The sequence below is a fragment of the Lynx canadensis genome, chromosome C1 (assembly GCF_007474595.2).
Source record: "Lynx canadensis isolate LIC74 chromosome C1, mLynCan4.pri.v2, whole genome shotgun sequence".
Lineage (NCBI taxonomy): Eukaryota > Metazoa > Chordata > Mammalia > Carnivora > Felidae > Lynx > Lynx canadensis.
In genome coordinates, this window is record NC_044310.1 from 65,112,439 (window position 1) to 65,132,105 (window position 19,667).

General features: G+C 41.2%; 1 protein-coding gene across 1 annotated transcript in view; it reads left to right on the forward strand.

The window, feature by feature from the left end:
* GIPC2 (GIPC PDZ domain containing family member 2) overlaps window positions 1-19,667 on the forward strand; it is an 82,720-nt gene that overhangs the window by 50,108 nt on the left and 12,945 nt on the right. Inside the window, exons 4-5 of the mRNA XM_030327662.1 lie at window positions 12,207-12,313; window positions 18,332-18,413. Coding sequence (XP_030183522.1) covers window positions 12,207-12,313; window positions 18,332-18,413 — 189 coding nt within the window. The remainder of the gene's footprint in view (window positions 1-12,206; window positions 12,314-18,331; window positions 18,414-19,667) is intronic.

Genomic DNA, 19,667 nt, shown 5'->3' on the forward strand with positions numbered 1-19,667 from the left:
GAGGTCAAGATTGCCCTGTGTCCTGGGCTTAGGCTACAAGTGGACACACTGACTCGGACATAGTTTCAGACTGTAGGGTTTTTGTTGGACTGAGCCCATTCGCAGCCCTCTTGATGCTCAGAGAGGGAAGAGAGACTTCAAAAACAAAGCTAAGGCTCGGTTTCTCACCAAGCCTCTGGAATGAGGGGCTCCGAATCCTGTTCAATCTGACCTTTCTTATACCCAAAATTGTGGAGTAAAATTTTAAATCCGCTTCAGAAATTTAAATTGATGTTCAGAGAAGGGAAAGGTAGGTAGGTGAAATCTTCCTAGGGAAGATTTGCATTTGAACTCGGTAGATGGGAGGAAAAGTATAGACAGGGTTTTCTGTGGGAAGTGTTGAGAACAGTGAAGAGCCTGGGCTTGTAGGAACTGCAGCAAATCAGGCTGCAGAAGCAGTTCTGGGTTATTATAAGAAGAGCTCCAAAAACGAGGTGGGGAATCTGAGCTTGTTTTTGAGGGAGAGAGGGAGTCCTTTAGGTATTAGAACTGAAGAATGACATGAAATAGATTTTGGGGATTTAAGCCTGAAAATCAATGTGGCTGGATTTTATAGAGAAGAAACTGTATAGGAGGCTGCAGCAGCAGTCTGGGAGTAAATAAGGGCTGGGATTAGGGGCAGCAGTAGGGATTTGAAGGAGAGAAAGAAGCCTGAGTAATATTGCCAAGGCCAACATGGTTGTCAGGAGTTGGATTGATGCTGCTTAAAGGAGAAGAGAGAAGAGAAAGTTCAGAAGAAACAAATGTCACTCCCAAGATGTCTATCCTTGGAGCCTGTGTAATAAGAGTGATGACTGGAAATGAGGCAGTTTGGATGTAGAATTGGTTTGAGGGAAAGTTAGGGAGAGATGTTCAGTTTTAGATATTTTGCATTTTATCTGACAGTGGCACTCGTGTGTGTGTATGTATATATGTGTATACGTATATACATACATATGTATATACATGTATTATATATATGTGTGTGTGTGTGTGTGTGTGTGTGTGTGTATACACAGGCCAAGGCTTAAGGTCTTCACCATGATAAATTTAGGGGGTAGAACATGCCGCTTAATCATCTTTTTATGTCACAGAATTTGTTCTGCCCTTCTATCTAGCTGGATGTTGGTTTGGCATTTGCCACTAAGATACTATGGGAGAAGATAAATAAAGAGCCAAATTCTCTTTTGTGGGGTGTGGCAGATGTGTTGAATACTGAGTGTAACTGATAAATGCGTTTTCAGCGTAAGACTTAGCTGGATAAAGACCCAAGCTAAATACACACTCTTTTCTTGTAGTTGTAAACTCTCCTTAAAAGAAAATTTATTAAATGCTGACATTTTTAATTGGGAAAAGTGAAATTACAATCTATAGTATTAAGAACTTTGTAATCCCGAGTCACTTACTTTAAACAGAGATTGGTTTCTTAGAACTATAATGTTTCAGGAACACTTGGAATTAATAACCGTGAATAAAAGATTAAGTTTTCAACTGTTCTTAAGCTTAGTCCTAGCACTGTAGGAGGAAGGGGGCAAAAATGCTAAAATGTAAGTGGCTTCCTTAATATGGCTGCACAGTATGAATATAATGTAATTTATTAGAGTGGTGCCTGGGTGGCTCAGTCGGTTAAGCACCCGACTCTGGTTTTAGCTTAGGTCACAATCTCACAGTTCGTGAGTTTAAGCCCCACATCGGGCTCTGTGCTGATGGCATAGAACCTGCTTGGGATTTTCTTTCTTTCTCTATCGGCTGTTTCTCCCCCACTCTCTCTCTCAAAATAAATAAACTTAAAAATTTCTTTTAATAAAAAAAGTAACTGGGGCACTTGGGTGGCGCAGTCGGTTAAGCGTCCGACTTCGGCCAGGTCACGATCTCGTGGTCCGTGAGTTCGAGCCCCGCGTCAGGCTCTGGGCTGATGGCTCAGAGCCTGGAGCCTGTTTCCGATTCTGTGTCTCCCTCTCTGCCCCTCCCCCATTCATACTCTGTCTCTCTCTGTCCCAAAAATAAATAAACGTTGAAAAAAAAAATTAAAAAAAAAAGTAACTTATTAGAAAAACAGCAATTATACCAACACACATTCTGTGAGAGTATTTTTACAATGGGAGTTGTCAGATCCATTATCCTATAATTATATAACAGATTGTGCTCAAAATTGTGGTAAGAGTATGTTTTCAAAATAAGTTAAGGAGATTATTTCTTTTGTGTATGGAAAATGATTAATGATGTATTAAGTGAAAAGGCAGACTACAAAACAATGTGTGGTAATATCCTATTTCTGTAAAACTTTTTTTTTTTTAATGTTTATTTGAGAGAGAGTGTGAGCTGGGGAGGGGCAGAGATAGAGTGAGAGAGAGAGAGAGACAGAGACCGAGAATCCCAAGCAGCCTCCCCGCAGTCAGCCCAGCCCGCTGCAGGCTATGTGTGAGATGGCCTGAGCCGAAATCAAGAGTTGGACAGTCTGCTGACTGAGCCACTCAGGGGCTCCTGTAACAACTAAGGAAAATGACTTACAGCATATGTATATTGAAACTTAATAGTTTTTTAGGTGGTGAGTTTATGAGTGACTTCTTTCTTTAGGCTTCTTGTGTTCTTTGCATTTTTAATATAAAATTAATATACTAACTTTTATAGCCAGAAAACAATTATTTGGAAAAAGAGGCTAGCATTTCTAGGCTAAGAAGTAGAGAAACTGAGTCATTCTACTTAGTGGCTTCATAATTTTTAACTATATGATTATTCTCATTAAAAATTTTTTTTGAAATTTATTTTCGAAAGAAGGAGACAGAGTGTGAGTGGGGGAGGGGCAGAGAGAGAGAGAGAGAGATAGAGAGAGAGAGAGAGAGAGCGTGTGCACGCACACACACACACACACAGAATCCAAAGCAGGCTTCAGACTCCAAGCTGTTAGCACAGAACCCGATGTGGGGCTCGAACTCATGAACTGTGAGATCATGACCTGAGCTGCAGTTGGACACAACCTACTGAGCTGCCCAGGCTCCCCTGAGTATTCTCATTTTAAACCATTTTCTTTAATATTATAAATAGTTCTGTGTTAGAAATATAGAATATTCCATTGTATCACTTCTTTAAACTGTTAAGATTGTTTTTGTAACACTTTTCATACCTTTTCGAAGACTAGTAGAAAATATGTAGTAAACCAATAATAAAAGTGAAGGATACCTCTTGATTTTTTGAATTCTCTGATAAAATCATGCTGTGGAATAAATAAGTTTAAAAGGGTAAAAATATTTTATCCAGCACTTAAAAAATTTTTTTCCCTCCCATTGGAGTCCAGAGGTTTATAATCTTTTTTGTAACACAGTCCCCCCTGTATTAAAGCTACAAACTTTCTTCAAGGCGTGCATTAACTTTTGCCTGTAATTTCAAGGAGTTCTCAAAATAGAGCTGAGTTTTTCTCAAATGATGTCTTTTTATTTTTTATTTTGAGAGAGGGCACAAGTGAGTGAGGGGCTGAGAGAGAGAAGCAGGGCTCACCTGGGCCTGGAGCTTATGACCGCGGTGGGGAGCTCGAGCAGGGCTTGAACTCAAGAGTTGTGAGATCATGACCTGAGCCAGGTCAGATGCTTAACTACTGAACCAGCCAGGCACCCTCAAATGACATCTTAACTAAAGAATAAGATTTCAGGTACAGTTACTCCGTTTCCCACACTTATCATGCACTGTATAGTCTCCTCAAAGGAACAGTTAAGAGCAACTGTGTGTGTGTGTGTGCGTGTTTTGTGGTGTTGGTTCATTGTTGCCAGCTCCTTTGATCCAGTAGACAATGATGCCTTGTGCATGTGGCATCCACTTGTCTTTTTGTCTTTTTAAAAAAATGTTTATTTTTTTTTTAGAGAGTGAGCACAAGCTGGGGAGAGGGGCAGAGGGCGAGGGAGAGAATCCCAAGCAGGCTCCACACTCACTGCAGAGCCCAGTGTGGGGCTCCATCCCACGACCCTGGGATCATGACCTGAGCTGAAATCAAGAGTTGGATGCTCAACCAATGGAGCCATCTAGGTGCCCCAACTTGTCTTTTTTAAATGTACCCCAGCACCCTACCAGCTGAATTTAAAAAACAAAAACTCATGGCTATTCTAAAGGAGTCTGAGAAATGTTGGTGAGAGGAAGAGCACATGGAAAAAGGGAATGTACAGTTAAATTTTTATATTTTGGAACACAAGCTAGATTTTATGTCAGCTGTTCTGAGAAGTGTGTGTGCAGACATGTGTGTGTTAGGGGTGGGAATAGGGTAGGGAGCTCTTGAACTGTTTATAGACAGGTCTATTTGTGTATGTCCAAGCATTGGAAGGCCTTTTTAGAAATTGCTTCACTGCTTAGACAGAATTCTGTATTGTGAGATCTCTTTCAGTTGGCAACAGTGGAAAACCTTACCAAACTGACTTGTGCAGAAAAGGGCATCTTATAAATCAACTGTCCATGAGGGGTGCTGGCATTAGCAAAGCTCTGTGTAGGGGCTGTACGGTGTGATCAGGACCCAGTTTCTTGCTCTTTCTTCTCTGCTGCCCGAGGCATCAGCTTCATTATTCCTATATTATCTTAAGGTTAGCTCCACATTCTGTCCCCAGATGGAGGTCAGCAACTACTGAGACTGTGTGCTTCCTTATTCATTGCAGAATAGAAAAGGCGCATGTCCTTGTCTCAGAATTTCTAGCAAAAGTCCTTAGATTCATTCTGCCTTAACTGACTTTGGTCACATCATCATCTCTGAAACAGTCACTTGTGATTGAAGGGAATTGGATAGGTTGGCCCATCCCTGAAGCTGAGAGCAGTCAGCTTCCTCTGAACCACAGTGACCCTCAAATGATCGCTGGGTACTGAGAAGGCAACCAATGGAATGGATACTGGAGGGCCTCCACTGCTGAATGCCTCCATGAGAGGTTGGGTTTAAACTCAGCCACTTTGGAGAATCTGAGTGGAACAATGGGAGGGAGGGTCATGTGTTATTTCCACGCTCCTGTAAATTGAAGGGGGGAAAATCATAGTTTTATGGAAAAGATTAAATAGAATAAAAAGGAGACCTCTATTTGAAGTGACAAGTCTCTGAATACTGTCAGAAAACCAATGCAGGTGTTTCTGATGGGGAGAGAGTTTTGGGAAGAGATTTCTCCTCCCCAGGTTGAAATGTACCAGCAGAAACCTTCTATGATATGAGCCAGGCCACTGGGCTGGCCAAGTATTATACATTAGCTGTGTGAATGCTTAAAACAACACCATATTTAGGTGGTGGTCTTTTATGGATGAGGACTTGTTCCCTGTGAACAGAAGAGCTGGGATTTGAACTCAGGTTTTCTGAGTCTGAACTCTACCTTGTTCACTGAGTAAGTGTTAGATGTAGCTGTGTCTGTCTGTACCCATCTCCTGTTGAAATCCTGGCTTTGGTCTTCCTTATGAAAGTGATGATCCATACTGTAGGCCAACTAGAGCCCTCATGGGACCAGAACAGGACCTTGTTCTGCAGATGTGAGGAGAATGCCCATTTCACCACCTTGTCACTCTGTGTCAGTTGGGGATCTAAGCCATGTTATATGTGCCCCTCCTGAAAACAGGGCTATAGTTTTCGTCAGTCTCTTATTTCTCTAGAGGTCAGGGTCAAACTAGAGGTAGACATCTGTCTTCTCTGCTTCCTCATTCCTCCACTTCATGGTATAGCAGAGACTGGAGGGTGGGCTAATTATTGAAAATGCCCATTAAAATGGGGTATCATAAAGAATAATACTAGTGTCTATAAATATCTTATTTAAAAATGTATACATCATTTTACTGTTTTTTTTTTTATGTAAAAATCCCTTTGAGTAGAGGACACAGATTGGAGTTCTGTGAGGTCTTACATAATTACAATCTTCATGCATATCTGTGGGTTCTGTTTCATTTTAAAAAACTAGATATGTGAAATGCTGGATGTTTATTTTATTTTTTTTTATTTTTTATTTAAAAAAAAATTTTTTTTTTTAACGTTTATTTATTTTGAGACAGAGAGAGACAGAGCATGAACAGGGGAAGGGCAGAGAGAGAGGGAGGCACAGAACCGGAAGCAGGCTCCAGGCTCCAAGCCATCAGCCCAGAGCCCGACGCGGGGCTCGAACTCATGGAACATGAGATCGTGACCTGAGCTGAAGTCGGATGCTCAACCGACTGAGCCATGCAGGCGCCCCGAAATGCTGGATGTTTAAAAATATTTTTCCTAATCTCCTAGTGTTGTCTTGCTTACATCTATTTTTTTTTTTTTTTTTTTGCATCTGCCCTCATGGAATCTTTCCAAAGCTGTTAACCTACTTTTCCTGACAATAACTCCTTGGTTCATACTTACTTCATCAGTGCATGTACTTTTAAATTAAATTACATAATTAGAGTAACAGATACAATTGCCACAAAATGGGCTTGGGAACAAGTGTGACTGCTTCTTGGTGACCTCCCCCTCAACTATGGGAGCAGCTGTGTAACCACAGCTGTGTGTGTCCTGTGGTCTACGTCATCTGCAGCAGGTGGGTAGTCTGTATGCTTCACAGGAGTGAGGAGCCCTGAATCTAGCAAATCCAGCCAGCTGCAGGCTGGCTACTAGTGTCTCCTGGACGAACTGCGTCTCTCTCTGAACTCAGCCCCAAGAGAGGTCTCATGTACACTTGTTCATGGGAAGTGTGAAGTAACTGACTTAGGGTTTGGCCTCGTTAGTTAGACATGCTTAGGCCGGCTTGCCAAAAGTAGGCCAGACGAGAAACTTTCACAGTCTTCAAAACATTCAGCACAGAAGGACAGAACTTGTTTTTTTCTCCTGCGGGTAAACAGGACCATCCTGTTTTCATGTATGAACTGGTGATTTACGTCCCTGAATCATAGGATCATAGAGAAACATGGCTTCTGTTTCCTCAGCTGTAAAAGCTGCCTTTCGGGAGGTTGGTCCAAGCCAGAACTTAAAATTTAATATTTGGTGCCACCGAGTGGTTGGTTTTGAGATAACTACCCTCATGGAGAAGGATGGTTTGACAAATAATGACTTAAAAAAAACTGGGGTGAATTGGCAGAGCACAAAGGATTTTTAGGACAATGATTACATGCTACTGGAGCAACTGGGTGGCTCAGTCACCTGAACGTCTGACTTCAGCTCAGGTTGTGATCTCACGGTTTGTGAGTTCGAGCTCCACATTGGGCTTGCTGCTGTCAGCACAGAGCCCACTTTGGATCCTCTGTCCCCATCTCTCTCTACCCCTCCTCTGCTTGCACTCTCTCTGCCAAAAATAAATAAAAATTAAAAAAAATTGTATGCTCACCAAAACCCATAAAATACCTAGGAATAAATCTAACCAAAGAGGTGAAAAATCTATACACCGAAAACTATGGAAAGCTTATGAAAGAAATTGAAGAAGACACACAAAAAAATGGAAGAATATTCCATGCTCTTGGATTGGAAGAACAAGTATTGTTAAAATGTTGATACTGCCCAAAGCAATCTACATATTCAATGCAATTCCTATCAAAATGACACCAGCATTCCTCACAGAGCTAGAACAAACAATCCTCAAATTTGTATGGAACCAGAAAATATCCCTAATAGCCAACGCAATCTTGAAAAAGAAAACCAAAGCAGGAGGCATCACAATCCTGGACTTCAAGCTGAATTACAAAGCTGTCATCATCAAGATAGTATGGTACTGGTGCAAGAACAGACAATCAGATCAATGGAACAGAATAGAGAACCCAAAAATGGACCCAGAAATGTATGGCCAACTAATCTTTGACAAAGCAGGAAAGAATATCCAATGGAATAAAGACAGTCTCTTCAGCGAATGGTGCTGGAAAACTGGACAGCCACATGCAGAAAAATGAATCTGGACTACTCTTACACCCATACCCCAAAATAAACTCAAAATGGGTGAAAGACCTCAATGTAAGACAGGAAGTCATCAAAATCCTTGAGAAAGCAGGCAAAACCCTCTTTGACATTGGCCACAGCAACTTCTTACTCAACAAGTCTCCAGAGGCAAGGGAAACAAAAGCAAAAATGAACTACTGGGACCTCATCAAAATAAAAAGCTTCTGCACAGCAAAGGAAACAGTCAGCAAAACTAAAAGGCAACCGACGGAATGGGAGAAGATATTTGCAAACGACATATCAGATAAAGGGTTAGTATCCAAAATCTATAAAGAACTTCTCCAATTGGACACCCAAAAAACAAATAATCCAGTGAAGAAATGGGCAAAAGACAGGAATAGACACTTCTCCAAAGAAGACATCCAGATGGCCAACAGACACATGAAAAAATGCTCCACATCACTCATCATCAGGGAAATACAAATCAAAACCACCATGAGAGACCACCTCACAGCTGTCAGAATGGCTAACATGAACAACTTTGGCAACAACAGATGTTGGCAAGGATGCAGAGAAAGAGGATCTCTTTTGCACTGCTGGTGGGAATGCAAGCTGGTGCAGCCACTCTGGAAAACAGTATGGAGGTTCCTCAAAAAGCTAAAAACAGAACTTCCCTATGACCCAGCAATTGCACTACTAGGTATTTATCCAAGGGACACAGGTATGCTGTTTCAAAGGGACACGTGCACCCCCATCTTTATAGCAGCACTGTCAACAATAGCCAAAGTATGGAAAGAGGCCAAATGTCCATTGACAGATGAATGGATAAAGAAGATGTGGGGTGTGTGTGTATATATACATATATATGTATATGTATGTGTATATATATGTATACAAACACACACAATGGAGTATTACTCGCCAATCAAAAAGAATGAAATCTTGCCATTTGCAACTATGTGGATGGAATTAGAGATGTTATGTTAAGCAAAGTCAGAGAAAGACAAATATCATATGAGGACTTTAAGATACAGAATTGATGAACACAAGGGAAGGGAAACAAAAAATATAAAACCAGGGAGGGGGACAAAACAGAAGAGACTCATAAATATGGAGAACAAACAGAGGGTTGCTGGAGGGGTGGTGGAAAGGGGGATGGGCTATAAGTGGGTAAGGGGCATTAAGGAATCTACCCCTGAATACATTGTTGCACTATATGCTGACCAACTTGCATGTAAATTAAAAGAAAAATTATATGCTACTGTGATGGTGGATAAATTTTCCAAACCCATAGAAAGTACAACATCAAGAGTGAACCGTAACGTAAACCACAGACCTCAAGTAATGATGTGTCAAGTCTGTTGATGTGTAGGTCTGTTGATTGTACCAAATATATCACTGTGGTGGCAAATGGTGATAAAAGGGAAAGCTGTACACATGTGGGGGCAGGAGGCATATGGGAAATTTGTCTTCTCAGTTTTGAACCTAAAACTGTTTTGAAAAATAAAACATTTAAAGAAGCAAACCTTCCAGGGGCACCTGGGTGGCTGAGTTGGCTAATCATCCAACTCTTGATTTCGGCTCAGGTCATGATATCATGGTTTGTGGGATCGAGCCTCAGGTTAGGCTCTGTGCTGACAGCATGGAGCCTGTGTGGGACTCTTTCTCTTTCTGCCCCTTCTCCGCTCTCTCTCTTTCTCTCTTTCAAAATAAATATTAAAAAAAAAACAAACTTAAAAAATCCTTCCATTCTACGTGCATTTTCCTTTCTAGCTACTGGTGCTTTAAGAGCAAGGTAAGATAGAGACATCATCTAGGGAAGCTGGCTGACTTCTCCAGCCTGGATGACAGTCCCTTGATAAAACTCCAGAGGCTGGGTCCTTAGCTTTGTAAACCTCAGAAACCTTTTATTTTCACTGTTGTTAGAGTTGTCCAATTTTCCAGGGTTCTATCCTGCTGACCAAACTTACAAGAGACTTGTTAAGTCAGAATGCTAGTGTAGTAGTTTAGTTAGAAATGTGTGTTAAGTGGTAGACCAAAACACCTGTGTTAGCTGGCAGTTCATTTTCCACCTTATAGGAAATTTTTATGGGGAGACAGGTTATACTGAGTAGGTTGCTTAGTGAAATCACAGTGGTGTGGTGTGTGTGTGTGTGCACGCGTGCGTGTGTGTGTGTGGGGGGTGTGGAAGGGGTGGGTGGTGTAAGGTTGTTTATCTTGAAGGTGAGACTGTCTTGAGTGCTTTAGGTCTGTACGTCACTCTGAGGTGGTGATGATGACAGACCTCATCTTTTTCTTTGGGCACGCTTCTGGAAATTCTGTGCTGAAAATCTTCCATTAATTTGTTCTTCCCTCAGGGCACAGTATGACTGGCAAGGCACATGCAGTAGACTTGCCGATAAAGCTCTGGTTGCTGGAGAATCTGTCTGGTCATGATGATTAGCATTAATGTCATCAGCTTATGAGAACTGGTCTCTTTATTGTGTGATAATTTTAAATAATTTCATTCTCCAAGGAAAGCTTTTTTTTTTTTTTTTTTAAATGTTTATTTTTGAGAGAGGGAGACACAGAATTCAAAGCAAGCTCCAGGCTCTGAGCTATTAGCATAGAGCCCGACGCGGGGCTCAAACTCACAAACTGTGAGATCATGACCTGAGTCAAAGTTGGACGTTTAACCAACTGAGCCACCCAGGCACCCCAGCAGAAAACTTGTTTTATGTTTTGGTGATTCTATCCCCGGTTACAAGTTACAATTAATATGTAAAATCCTTAATTACTTTGGTGTAGATTCCCAATAGCAAAACAGTACTTGCTGAAGATGGGAATGATTCTAGATTCTATGTCAGCAAGAAAGCATATTTGCAGGACACTTGATGTCTGTCTGGAGAGCTTTGTACATCCCTCACTACCTACTTGCATGTACCAGCCTGTCCTGTGGCTCCTCATTGGAGCTCAGTTATCTCCGGTTGGTGCTGCCACAGAGTCCTTGGTCAAGGGTACTTGGGGATATTTGTGAACTTATGAGTTGGTAGCCTGTGACTGGAATTGGATCCACACATCTTTTATTTTTGCTAATACGTTGTTTTTAAAGATTTGACTTAATTGGAAAAACTTAAAAATCAGGAGTTTCATAGAGAACTGAGTATCCAGTTTCTTTGCAAACGAGTAGATTCAACTATGCGGGGCCCACATTTCCTCAGGGCAGTAAGTTATTGGAGTAAGTTATTGGCCTAGATAGGGCATGTGCTTTGGAGTTATCCTCAGTCCCCGCCCTACCCTTTCACTCATTTATGTTACTACTTAGTATTGGGTGACTCCTGGTGCGTAGGAAAAACAAACAAAAAACCAAAACACAACAAGCCTAAGGAAAGCAGTGGCTTTCCGTGGATTTTTGTTCTCTGTTCTTTTACCGACTTTCTGAGGAGAATTCCTTCCTTGAAACTTATTCCTAGCCTCTTTAGAATCCTGCTTCTCTCAGTATGACATCTCTGAATATATCCCTTGTGTTTGCAAGAGGTACGGTGTTGGAGTGTCATTGAGGAAAGCATACAGACTTGGGGTTACAAGACCTGGATTTGAATCCCAGCTCTGTTCCTTATGGAGTCCAATATCCTTTTCTGTAAAATGAGGGCTATAACTTACATCATAGGTTGGTATGAGTATTAAATGAGTTTTGTATATAGAGCATCAAGCAGAGGGTAGGTACTTCAGTAGGAGTGCTTCCACTCCTCTCTTCTATCCAGACGTGAATCCTTCATGACCTTAATGAAGTCCAGCTGAACTTCTGCCTCTGCTCTCCTGTTACTTACATCCCTTTATTATAATAAAGCCAACTGTTTTATTTTTTATTCCTTTTAACTCTTAGTGCTTTCCAACTATATTTAAAATATTTCCCTTTTATTTTTGTAACCAGACTGTATGTGGAATATAAGAATAACAATGGCAGGCAAATTTTTTTTTTTTTTTTTAGGAAATTCTATAAGAAGACATGTCTTCTAGGGGCGCCTGGGTGGCGCAGTCGGTTAAGCGTCCGACTTCAGCCAGGTCACGATCTCGCGGTCCATGAGTTCAAGCCCCGTGTCGGGCTCTGGGCTGTTGGCTCAGAGCCTGGAGCCTGTTTCCGATTCTGTGTCTCCCTCTCTCTCTGCCCCTCCCCCGTTCATGCTCTGTCTCTCTCTGTCCCAAAAATAAAATAAAACGTTGAAAAAAAAAATTAAAAAAAAAAAAAGAAGACATATCTTCTATTAAATGTCTAATTGTGTATATAGTTTTATGATGGAAAATACATTTACATTTATAGAAATCTGTTGAAATTCTTTCTGAATATACACACCTTTCTCCATCTATTATATGTTTATAGAAATAGAGCCAAGGTCAAAAGCTGGAAAGTCCTCAGCAGGAAAAATTAGTACTGGAAGGGAGACACTTCGCCTGAGATCAAAGGGTCCTGCCACCGTGGAAGAAATGGTAGGTTATGTTTATTTAACTCCCATTTTGCTTGGAAACGTGTGGATATTCATGTTTATTAGAGCTGGAAATAAAGGCAAAGCCACAAAATTAAACAGGGTACCATATACGCTAAAGCAAGGACTTTAATTCAATGCCTACTTAAATAATACGAAGATTACTGAAAGCATTTAAGAAGGAAACATAAGTAAGTCCAAGAGAAGAAATTGTGATCTATGGCCATCTTCAGCTACCTGCTGAGAACATTTGCTAGAGTCTGTAGACATCTGGACTGGCTCAAACACTTAACCAGAATTCTCTGAGAGGCAAGAGAAAGTCTCAGAGCCACTGGTAGTAGCAGGCATACTTGAGATTTTGATAATGAAATACTATATTCATGAACTCTGGTCTCCTCGGGTAAAACATTTCCTCATCACCTTTGACTTTTGTCTTTCGTGACCAATGTCCCTTTTATCAGCAAACCCTGGTGGGTCTACCTCCACAATAGAACATAATCCAACAACTTGTCACCATCTCTGCCCTCCTCATCTGGCCCAAGGCACTTACATCTTGTCTTGAATGTTGCGGTCGCCTTGTATTCCGTCTTCCTGTGTTTACCCTTGTCCTCTTTCCCTCTGTGCTTAGCGCATCAGCCAGAATTAAAAGTACAAGTGGTTGCTTTTCTGTTCCATACTCTCCAGTGTCTTCCCATTGCACTCAGAATAAAAGCTAAAGTCCTCGGAGTGAGCAACATGATCTGACTCTGCATTTCTTCCCTGATCTCGTTGCCCACCACTCCTCTCCTCTCCTGGCTCTCGCTGCTTCAGCCACATGGGTCTCCTTGCTGTCCCCAAATATTCCAGATACATCCCATCTCCATGTCTCTGTACTGTTGTTACCTCTGCCTGTCCACTTACAGGCGTGACTCACTCCCTTGACTTCTTCAGGTTTCTGTCCACATATTGCTTTATCTAAAAGGCCTTCTTTGAGTATCTTGCTTAAATAGCAATTCCTGACACTCCTCTCCCTGCCCAATCTTCCTTGCCCTTAATTTTCTTTAAAGCACTGAGCACAATAGGACACATTATATCTTTGTTTCTTATCTGTTTAGTTCTTTTTTTCACAGGTCTTGTTCATTGCTGTAACCACAGCACCTAGAACAGTACCCGACATATCAAAGGAGCGCAAATCTTTGCTGAATTAATAAACAGTTATTTAAACTTGAGAAGAGTAGGGTTTTGCTGATTGACTTGGTCAGTGTTTTTTTTATTAAAAAAATTTTTTTTAATGTTTGTTTATTATTGAGAGACAAGACCGAGCATGAGCAGGGTAGGGGCAGAGAGAGGGAGACACAGAATCTGAAGCAGGCTCCAGGCTCTATGCTGTCAGCACAGAGCCCGACGTGGGGCTCGAACTGACAAACTGCGAGATCATGACCTGAGCTCAAGTCAGACGCCTAACCAACTTAGCCACCCAGGTGCCCCCGACTTGGTCAGTTTTTAAGTGAAAAACACCAAAAGGAGAAGAGACCAATGGAGGGAGGAAGGGTGAAAGGAGAGAATAGCAGGGGTTAAGGATGACAGGGGTAGTGAGGATTCAGGGTGGCACATGGTGGTCTGCTCTCCCAGGGAAGACTGTGGTGATGAAGTCCTCCTGTAGACAATGTGTCTGAGGCGAGGGAGCTCCAGCAGGCAGGGCATAGGCACCAGAGATGGCTGGTTCATATTGGCCTAGGGCTCTCCATGTGTTTGAAGAGCAGAGTGAGCAAGTTTTCAGAGTGGGATCCCAGAGTTTTGTTAGGTGATGATGCCCAGGATCATTCATGGGGGTGGTTTGTTGGAGCAGACACTCAAAGAACCGTGAGGCCAAAGTTGTACTTTCAAATGTTTGAGTCCCCTAGGATGTTGTCAGTTTGGGGGAATCCAGAGAAAGATTCTGAGTCAGGTACCTTGGTCTTGGATAGTGAATGAAAGGATTGATGTGGATGCAAGGGGCAAGGAAGAGACTGGGGAGAGCCAGAAGTATTTTACAAATGAGATTTGAGGAGGTATGTGAAAAACTCATGGCAGTGACATCTGGTAGTTCGGAGTTTTTACTTTTCCAGTGTCCTGTGCACTTTTTTTTTTTTGAGAGGGTGCAAGTGAGTTAGAGGCAGAGAAGGGGAGAGAGAGAAAGTGGGGAGGGGTCACCTGAAGTGGACTCAGACTCCTAGATGTTGAGATCATGACCTGAGCCTAAGTCAGATGCTTAACCAACTGAGCCACCCAGGTGCCCCCAGTGTCCAGCACACCCTTGGGCACATTGATGCAGGCCAGTAAATGTTTATTGCATGAATGAACAAACCTGAGTAGAAGAGGAATCTGGAAGAGAGTGGAAGACAGTGAGAGGGAGCTGGCAGGGGGAGCCAGGAGAATGCCCACTGCTTTCTAGTCCAGGCTGTGAGGAACAAAGGACAGATCTTAAAACCACTTGCAAAGGGGTCAGAGGCAGGCAGAAAACTCGATGTCACTTCAGGAGGAGGGTCATCTTTGCTTAGTTAACATAATTAGTATTTGTTGAGTACCTGCTGTTTATAAGGTGTTGGGATGAAAAGGAGCGGCCGAAGATCTGTCTGGGGAGGTAGGGAAGATTCATTTGAAGATAAACTTCTAAAACTCCATTCCTAGGGGCGCCTAGGTTGCTCAATTAAGTGTCTGACTTTGGCTCAGGTCATGATCTCACAGTTCGTGAATTCGAGCCCTGAGTTGGGCTCTGTGCTGACAGCTGGAGCCTGGAGCCTGCTTAGGATTCTGTGTCTCCCTGTCTCTGTCCCTCCCCTCCATGCACTCTGTCTCTGTGTCTCAAAAATAAATGTTAAAAAAAAATTTAAAACTCCATTCCTATTTTCATAGCCTATTTCATTAAATAGAGTAATTGAAAATAGCCCAATTCAAAGGAAAAGGCTAGTTTGTTGCTAATGTTAAATTTGGTGCAAAGGACTTATGATCTAAAGAATTTATAGATCTGAAACAAATCACCTCCTTATAACCTAGCACAGATTCTGAAAAGTGTGGAAGATATTCCACCTGCATACCCCATAAATTATTTGGTATGTGTTTCTTGAGACAGGCATAGTCCAGGTGCTGGTGATACAAAGATGAATAAAAACCTTGTTTTTCTTTTAAAGGGAGAGAAGTATTGAAAGAAGCCATTAAAAACTAGGGAATAGGGTTAATGTCAGAGGAGAGCTGATCAGCTGCTGTCAGGGATAGGGAGAGGTGGGAGGGAATTTCTATCCCAAAGAAATGGTTGAGTTGGTTAAAGATGGGGAGAAGAGTATTCTAGGCCTGAAAAAATGATGGGCTTGGGGATGTTATAAGCATCCATGGGATTGGGATTTGGGGGTGCTAGAGGGATCTGGTTGGGGGGTGAGGAGGCCTGGGTCAGGATGTGAAAGGTCTGTGGAATTGGGGAAGCCATTTAAGAATTGTGAGGAGAGTGGGGAGCCTGAATGACTCGGTCGGTTGAGTGTCTGACTTCGGCTCAGGTCATGATCTCATGGGTCATGAGTTTGAGCCCTGCATCGGGCTCTGTGCTGACAGCTCATAGCCTGGAGCCTGTTTCAGATTCTGCGTCTCCCTCTGTCTCGGCTACCCATGCCTCCCCCCTGCTCGCATTCTGTCTCTCTCAAAAATAAATGTTAAAAAAAAAAAGAATTTTGAGGAGAGCAATATAGTTTTGTGTTTTAGAAAAATCCCTTGGTTCTAAGGGATGGGTTGTTGAGCAGGGTGGGTTTGAGAGGGTGAAGATTGCAGGCAGGGAGAAAAATTAGGAAACTTCTGCAAATATGAAAAAATTGAGGGCTAAACCCAGACAATCAGAATGTGAGTGGGGAGGAGGTGATGAGATCAAGAGCTATTTAGGGGGTGGAATGGTAAAATTGTGTATGAGAAGTAGTGATACTTATTACAAAACTTAACAATATGGCTGGCTAGCTACAAAGGTGAACACCCAAGTTACTTTGCATGGACTGTTGATTTACACAGCGCATCCAAAATATACCATAAAGAAGGCAAGAGTGGTATATTGTACCTGTTTTTCTAAGGCTTAGTTCGTATAAATAAGAACATGAGAAAGTTGTAATAATATCCTCAAGGAAATAAAAATAAAATGGTATTTGTAATAAAATGCATATTTTTAATAAGTTTGGAGAACACAAAGCAACATATATTTATAACTGTCTTAAAAGCATTATGAATTTCTTACAATCTAATCTTGAATTCTGCATATGTACCAGTAGTTGATTATTTTACATCTTTGGGTAATTTCTTTTTTAGCTATGAAGCCATTAAGACCAAGTATTGAAATAAACTGAATGTAGAAACAAACTTTGCCAACGTTAAACCAAGATTTTCAAAGAATAATGTATCCAATCATGTTTTTCACTCTAACCTTTAATAATTTTAGGAAGAACAAAAATATTTTGGTACCATTAATACATAAAAATTAACTATTGTTTCAGCATCTTCTCCTTTTATAACATTTCTGTGTATTTCATAATGTATATAATACATTAATATAGTAATACATGTATTTATGAAAGATGCATACTGTGAAAAAATGATTAAAGAAGGAGTGCCTGGCTGGTTCAATCAGTAGAGCATGTGACTCTTGATCTCGGGGTCATGAGTTTGAGCCCCATATTGGGTGTAGAGCTTACATAAAAAAATAAAAATAAAATGCCACAAATAAAAAAAAATTAAAGACAATTTAGGTGATACAGACTTTATTCATGAAGTGGACCGTCCCCTTTTAGACAATTGCAAAATGGGTTAGAGGACAAGATTTGTAGGATAAAGATTAAAGAACAAGTAAGAGAGAAATAGAAAATCTCTGATTGTCTGGGGCTAGATAGTCAATCTTGTTTGGTGTGAGGAGTCCTAGAGTTCGCTTGTATTTGGGGGTAGGCTGACTGGATTATACTGCGTTTCTGGTCAAGCATAGTATTTACAGGGACAAGAAAGTTAGATAACATGACACTTTGGACAGCATGGCTCCATCTTGGGCCCAGAAAGTTATTTCAACAATACAGTAAAATTAAATAAAAAATAGTAAGAGTATATGTTCACAAATGTTTTACCCTGGAGATGAGCCATTAAAAGGTTTGGAGACCCTTCATCTGCATGATGAGGACCAAAGCCCTTTTCATGGCACACAGGAACCCCTAAGACCAAGTCCTGTCTGGGTATACTCTTTTTTATCAGACTCTGAGTTCACATAGACTTTGCATATCTATTGCAATAGTTTTTTTAAGATTTTGTTTTTAAGTAATCTCTACATACAACGTGGAGCTTGAACTCACAAGCCTGAAATCAAGTCACATACTCTACCAATTGAGCCAGCCAGGTGCCCCTATTTGCAATACTTCTATTTGCAGTAACCTCTCCTGCTTATCTTCTACCAGTTTATCTTTGAAAACAGTTTTTTTTTCTTAGCAAGCAAGCAGGGAGGGGATGGGGTGGGGAGGGAGGGAGACACAGAATCAGAAGCAGGTGCCAGGGTCTGAGCTGTCAGCACAGAGCCTGGCGTGGGGGCTTGAACTCACGAACAGCGAGATCATGACCTGAGCCAAAGTCAGATGCTTAACCGACTGAGCCACCCAGGCACCCCTGAAAACACAGTTTTTAAGTCACCTTTTTTCAAGTCCTCTGTGACTTCTAAGAGATTTAAGTTTACCTTGTCTGTGATGCCTCTTATATCCTTTAAAATTTTTCCTCATTACATATTTATTTTCACAGTTGTCTCCCTTTCTGGATTGTTAGCTACTTGGAGACTGTGTTCTGTTTCTCCTTTGAATCCATGGCACTTAATGCTGACACTAAAAATAAGTATTTACTGTATTGATTTGTATTGCATTACAGAGCACATTGGGGATAGATTTCCACTCAAATGAGCTGATGGACATAACCATGAACTAGCTCCAAATCAGATTTTACCTTCCCTTAACATTCAAGAGATTTTATATAAAATAGTATCTTCTTTCTCTTGTCTTTGATAAAGCCCTCTGAAGCCAAAACAAAAGCAGTTGAGAAGATTGATGATCTTCTTGAATTGTACATGGGAATTCGAGATCCTGAGTTAGGTAAGATTATACTATTTTGAAAAGTCTTATAGTTCTTCATTTGATGGAATTTAGTGCTTATTTATGTCCTGCATTTATACTTCGTGATAAAAATTATTTGTGGAATAAGAAAAACATAATGAAAATGTAATAAAAGAATAATGAAAAGACCTGACCCTTACCATTTACTAGCTGTGAGGCATTAAGACTCAAGTCGACTTTTCTAAACTTAAGTTTTTAATCTACAAACTATAAACTGTAATAACAGCCTTCCTTCATAGGCTTGCTTTATGGATTTAAAATATATATGTGAACAGGTTTCGTTACAGGACACATGAAATATTTTTGCTACAGATCTGTGTCAATTAAATTGTATATTGGGATATCGAAGTTGTGCACACTTAATACAATTACTGAGACCCTGTGAACAATGGATCAGAAATCTGAAGAGGAAGGACGTGCCTGGTGTATGACTGATAAGGGCAGTTGAGCAGTTCAATTTCTGTGTATTTCTTGTGTCGTCATTAAGATATCAGGGTTTTGATTTGTTAAGAAAGACTATCCATTGCAAATAACAAAGCAACAACAAGCTGAATTCCAGCTGACTTAAGGAATAAAGGGGGGGACATGTTTGGTTCTTATAACTGAAAAGTCTAGAGATAGATCCTGGCTTCAAGAATGGCTAGACCTGGAGTTCTTAGGCTATCACCAGGATGTGGTTTCTCTTCTTTTCATTTGGGCTGCATTTTAGGCCCCCCTACCTAGTGTCCTCTGGCAACTTCAGGCCCTCCCTCATGGAGTCCAAATGATGGCCATGGCTTCATCCTCTACCACTTAGTGTCAAGCATGATGGGAAAGAGGGAAGACCTTTTCCAAGTCATTCGAACAAAATGGTGAGGATTGACTCTGATTGGCTTGATTGGGTCACTGAGGCAGCAGTTTTTGGGTGCAGGGGGCAGGATGGTTAGATCTGGGTCAAATGCTCCAGCTCTGGAGCTGAGAGTGACTGGAATACTAGGGTTGAGCTGGTCAAAGTCCTGGCCTTTCCCATGTAGAAGCCAGGAAAATGTGCCTTTGAGAAGGGCAGATGGATGCTGGATGACGAAAGAGTAATGCACACTGTGGTGATGTGGTTTGTGTCTATATGCATCGGTGTGTGAGTGTGCGTGCACACACGTGTTGTTTGGATCAGCTACTTAATAAAATTTTTTAAGCCAAAGACTTGGACTGTTAGGTTTACCTGCTGCCAATTAAAGTGTTTTACTGTGGCTCAGG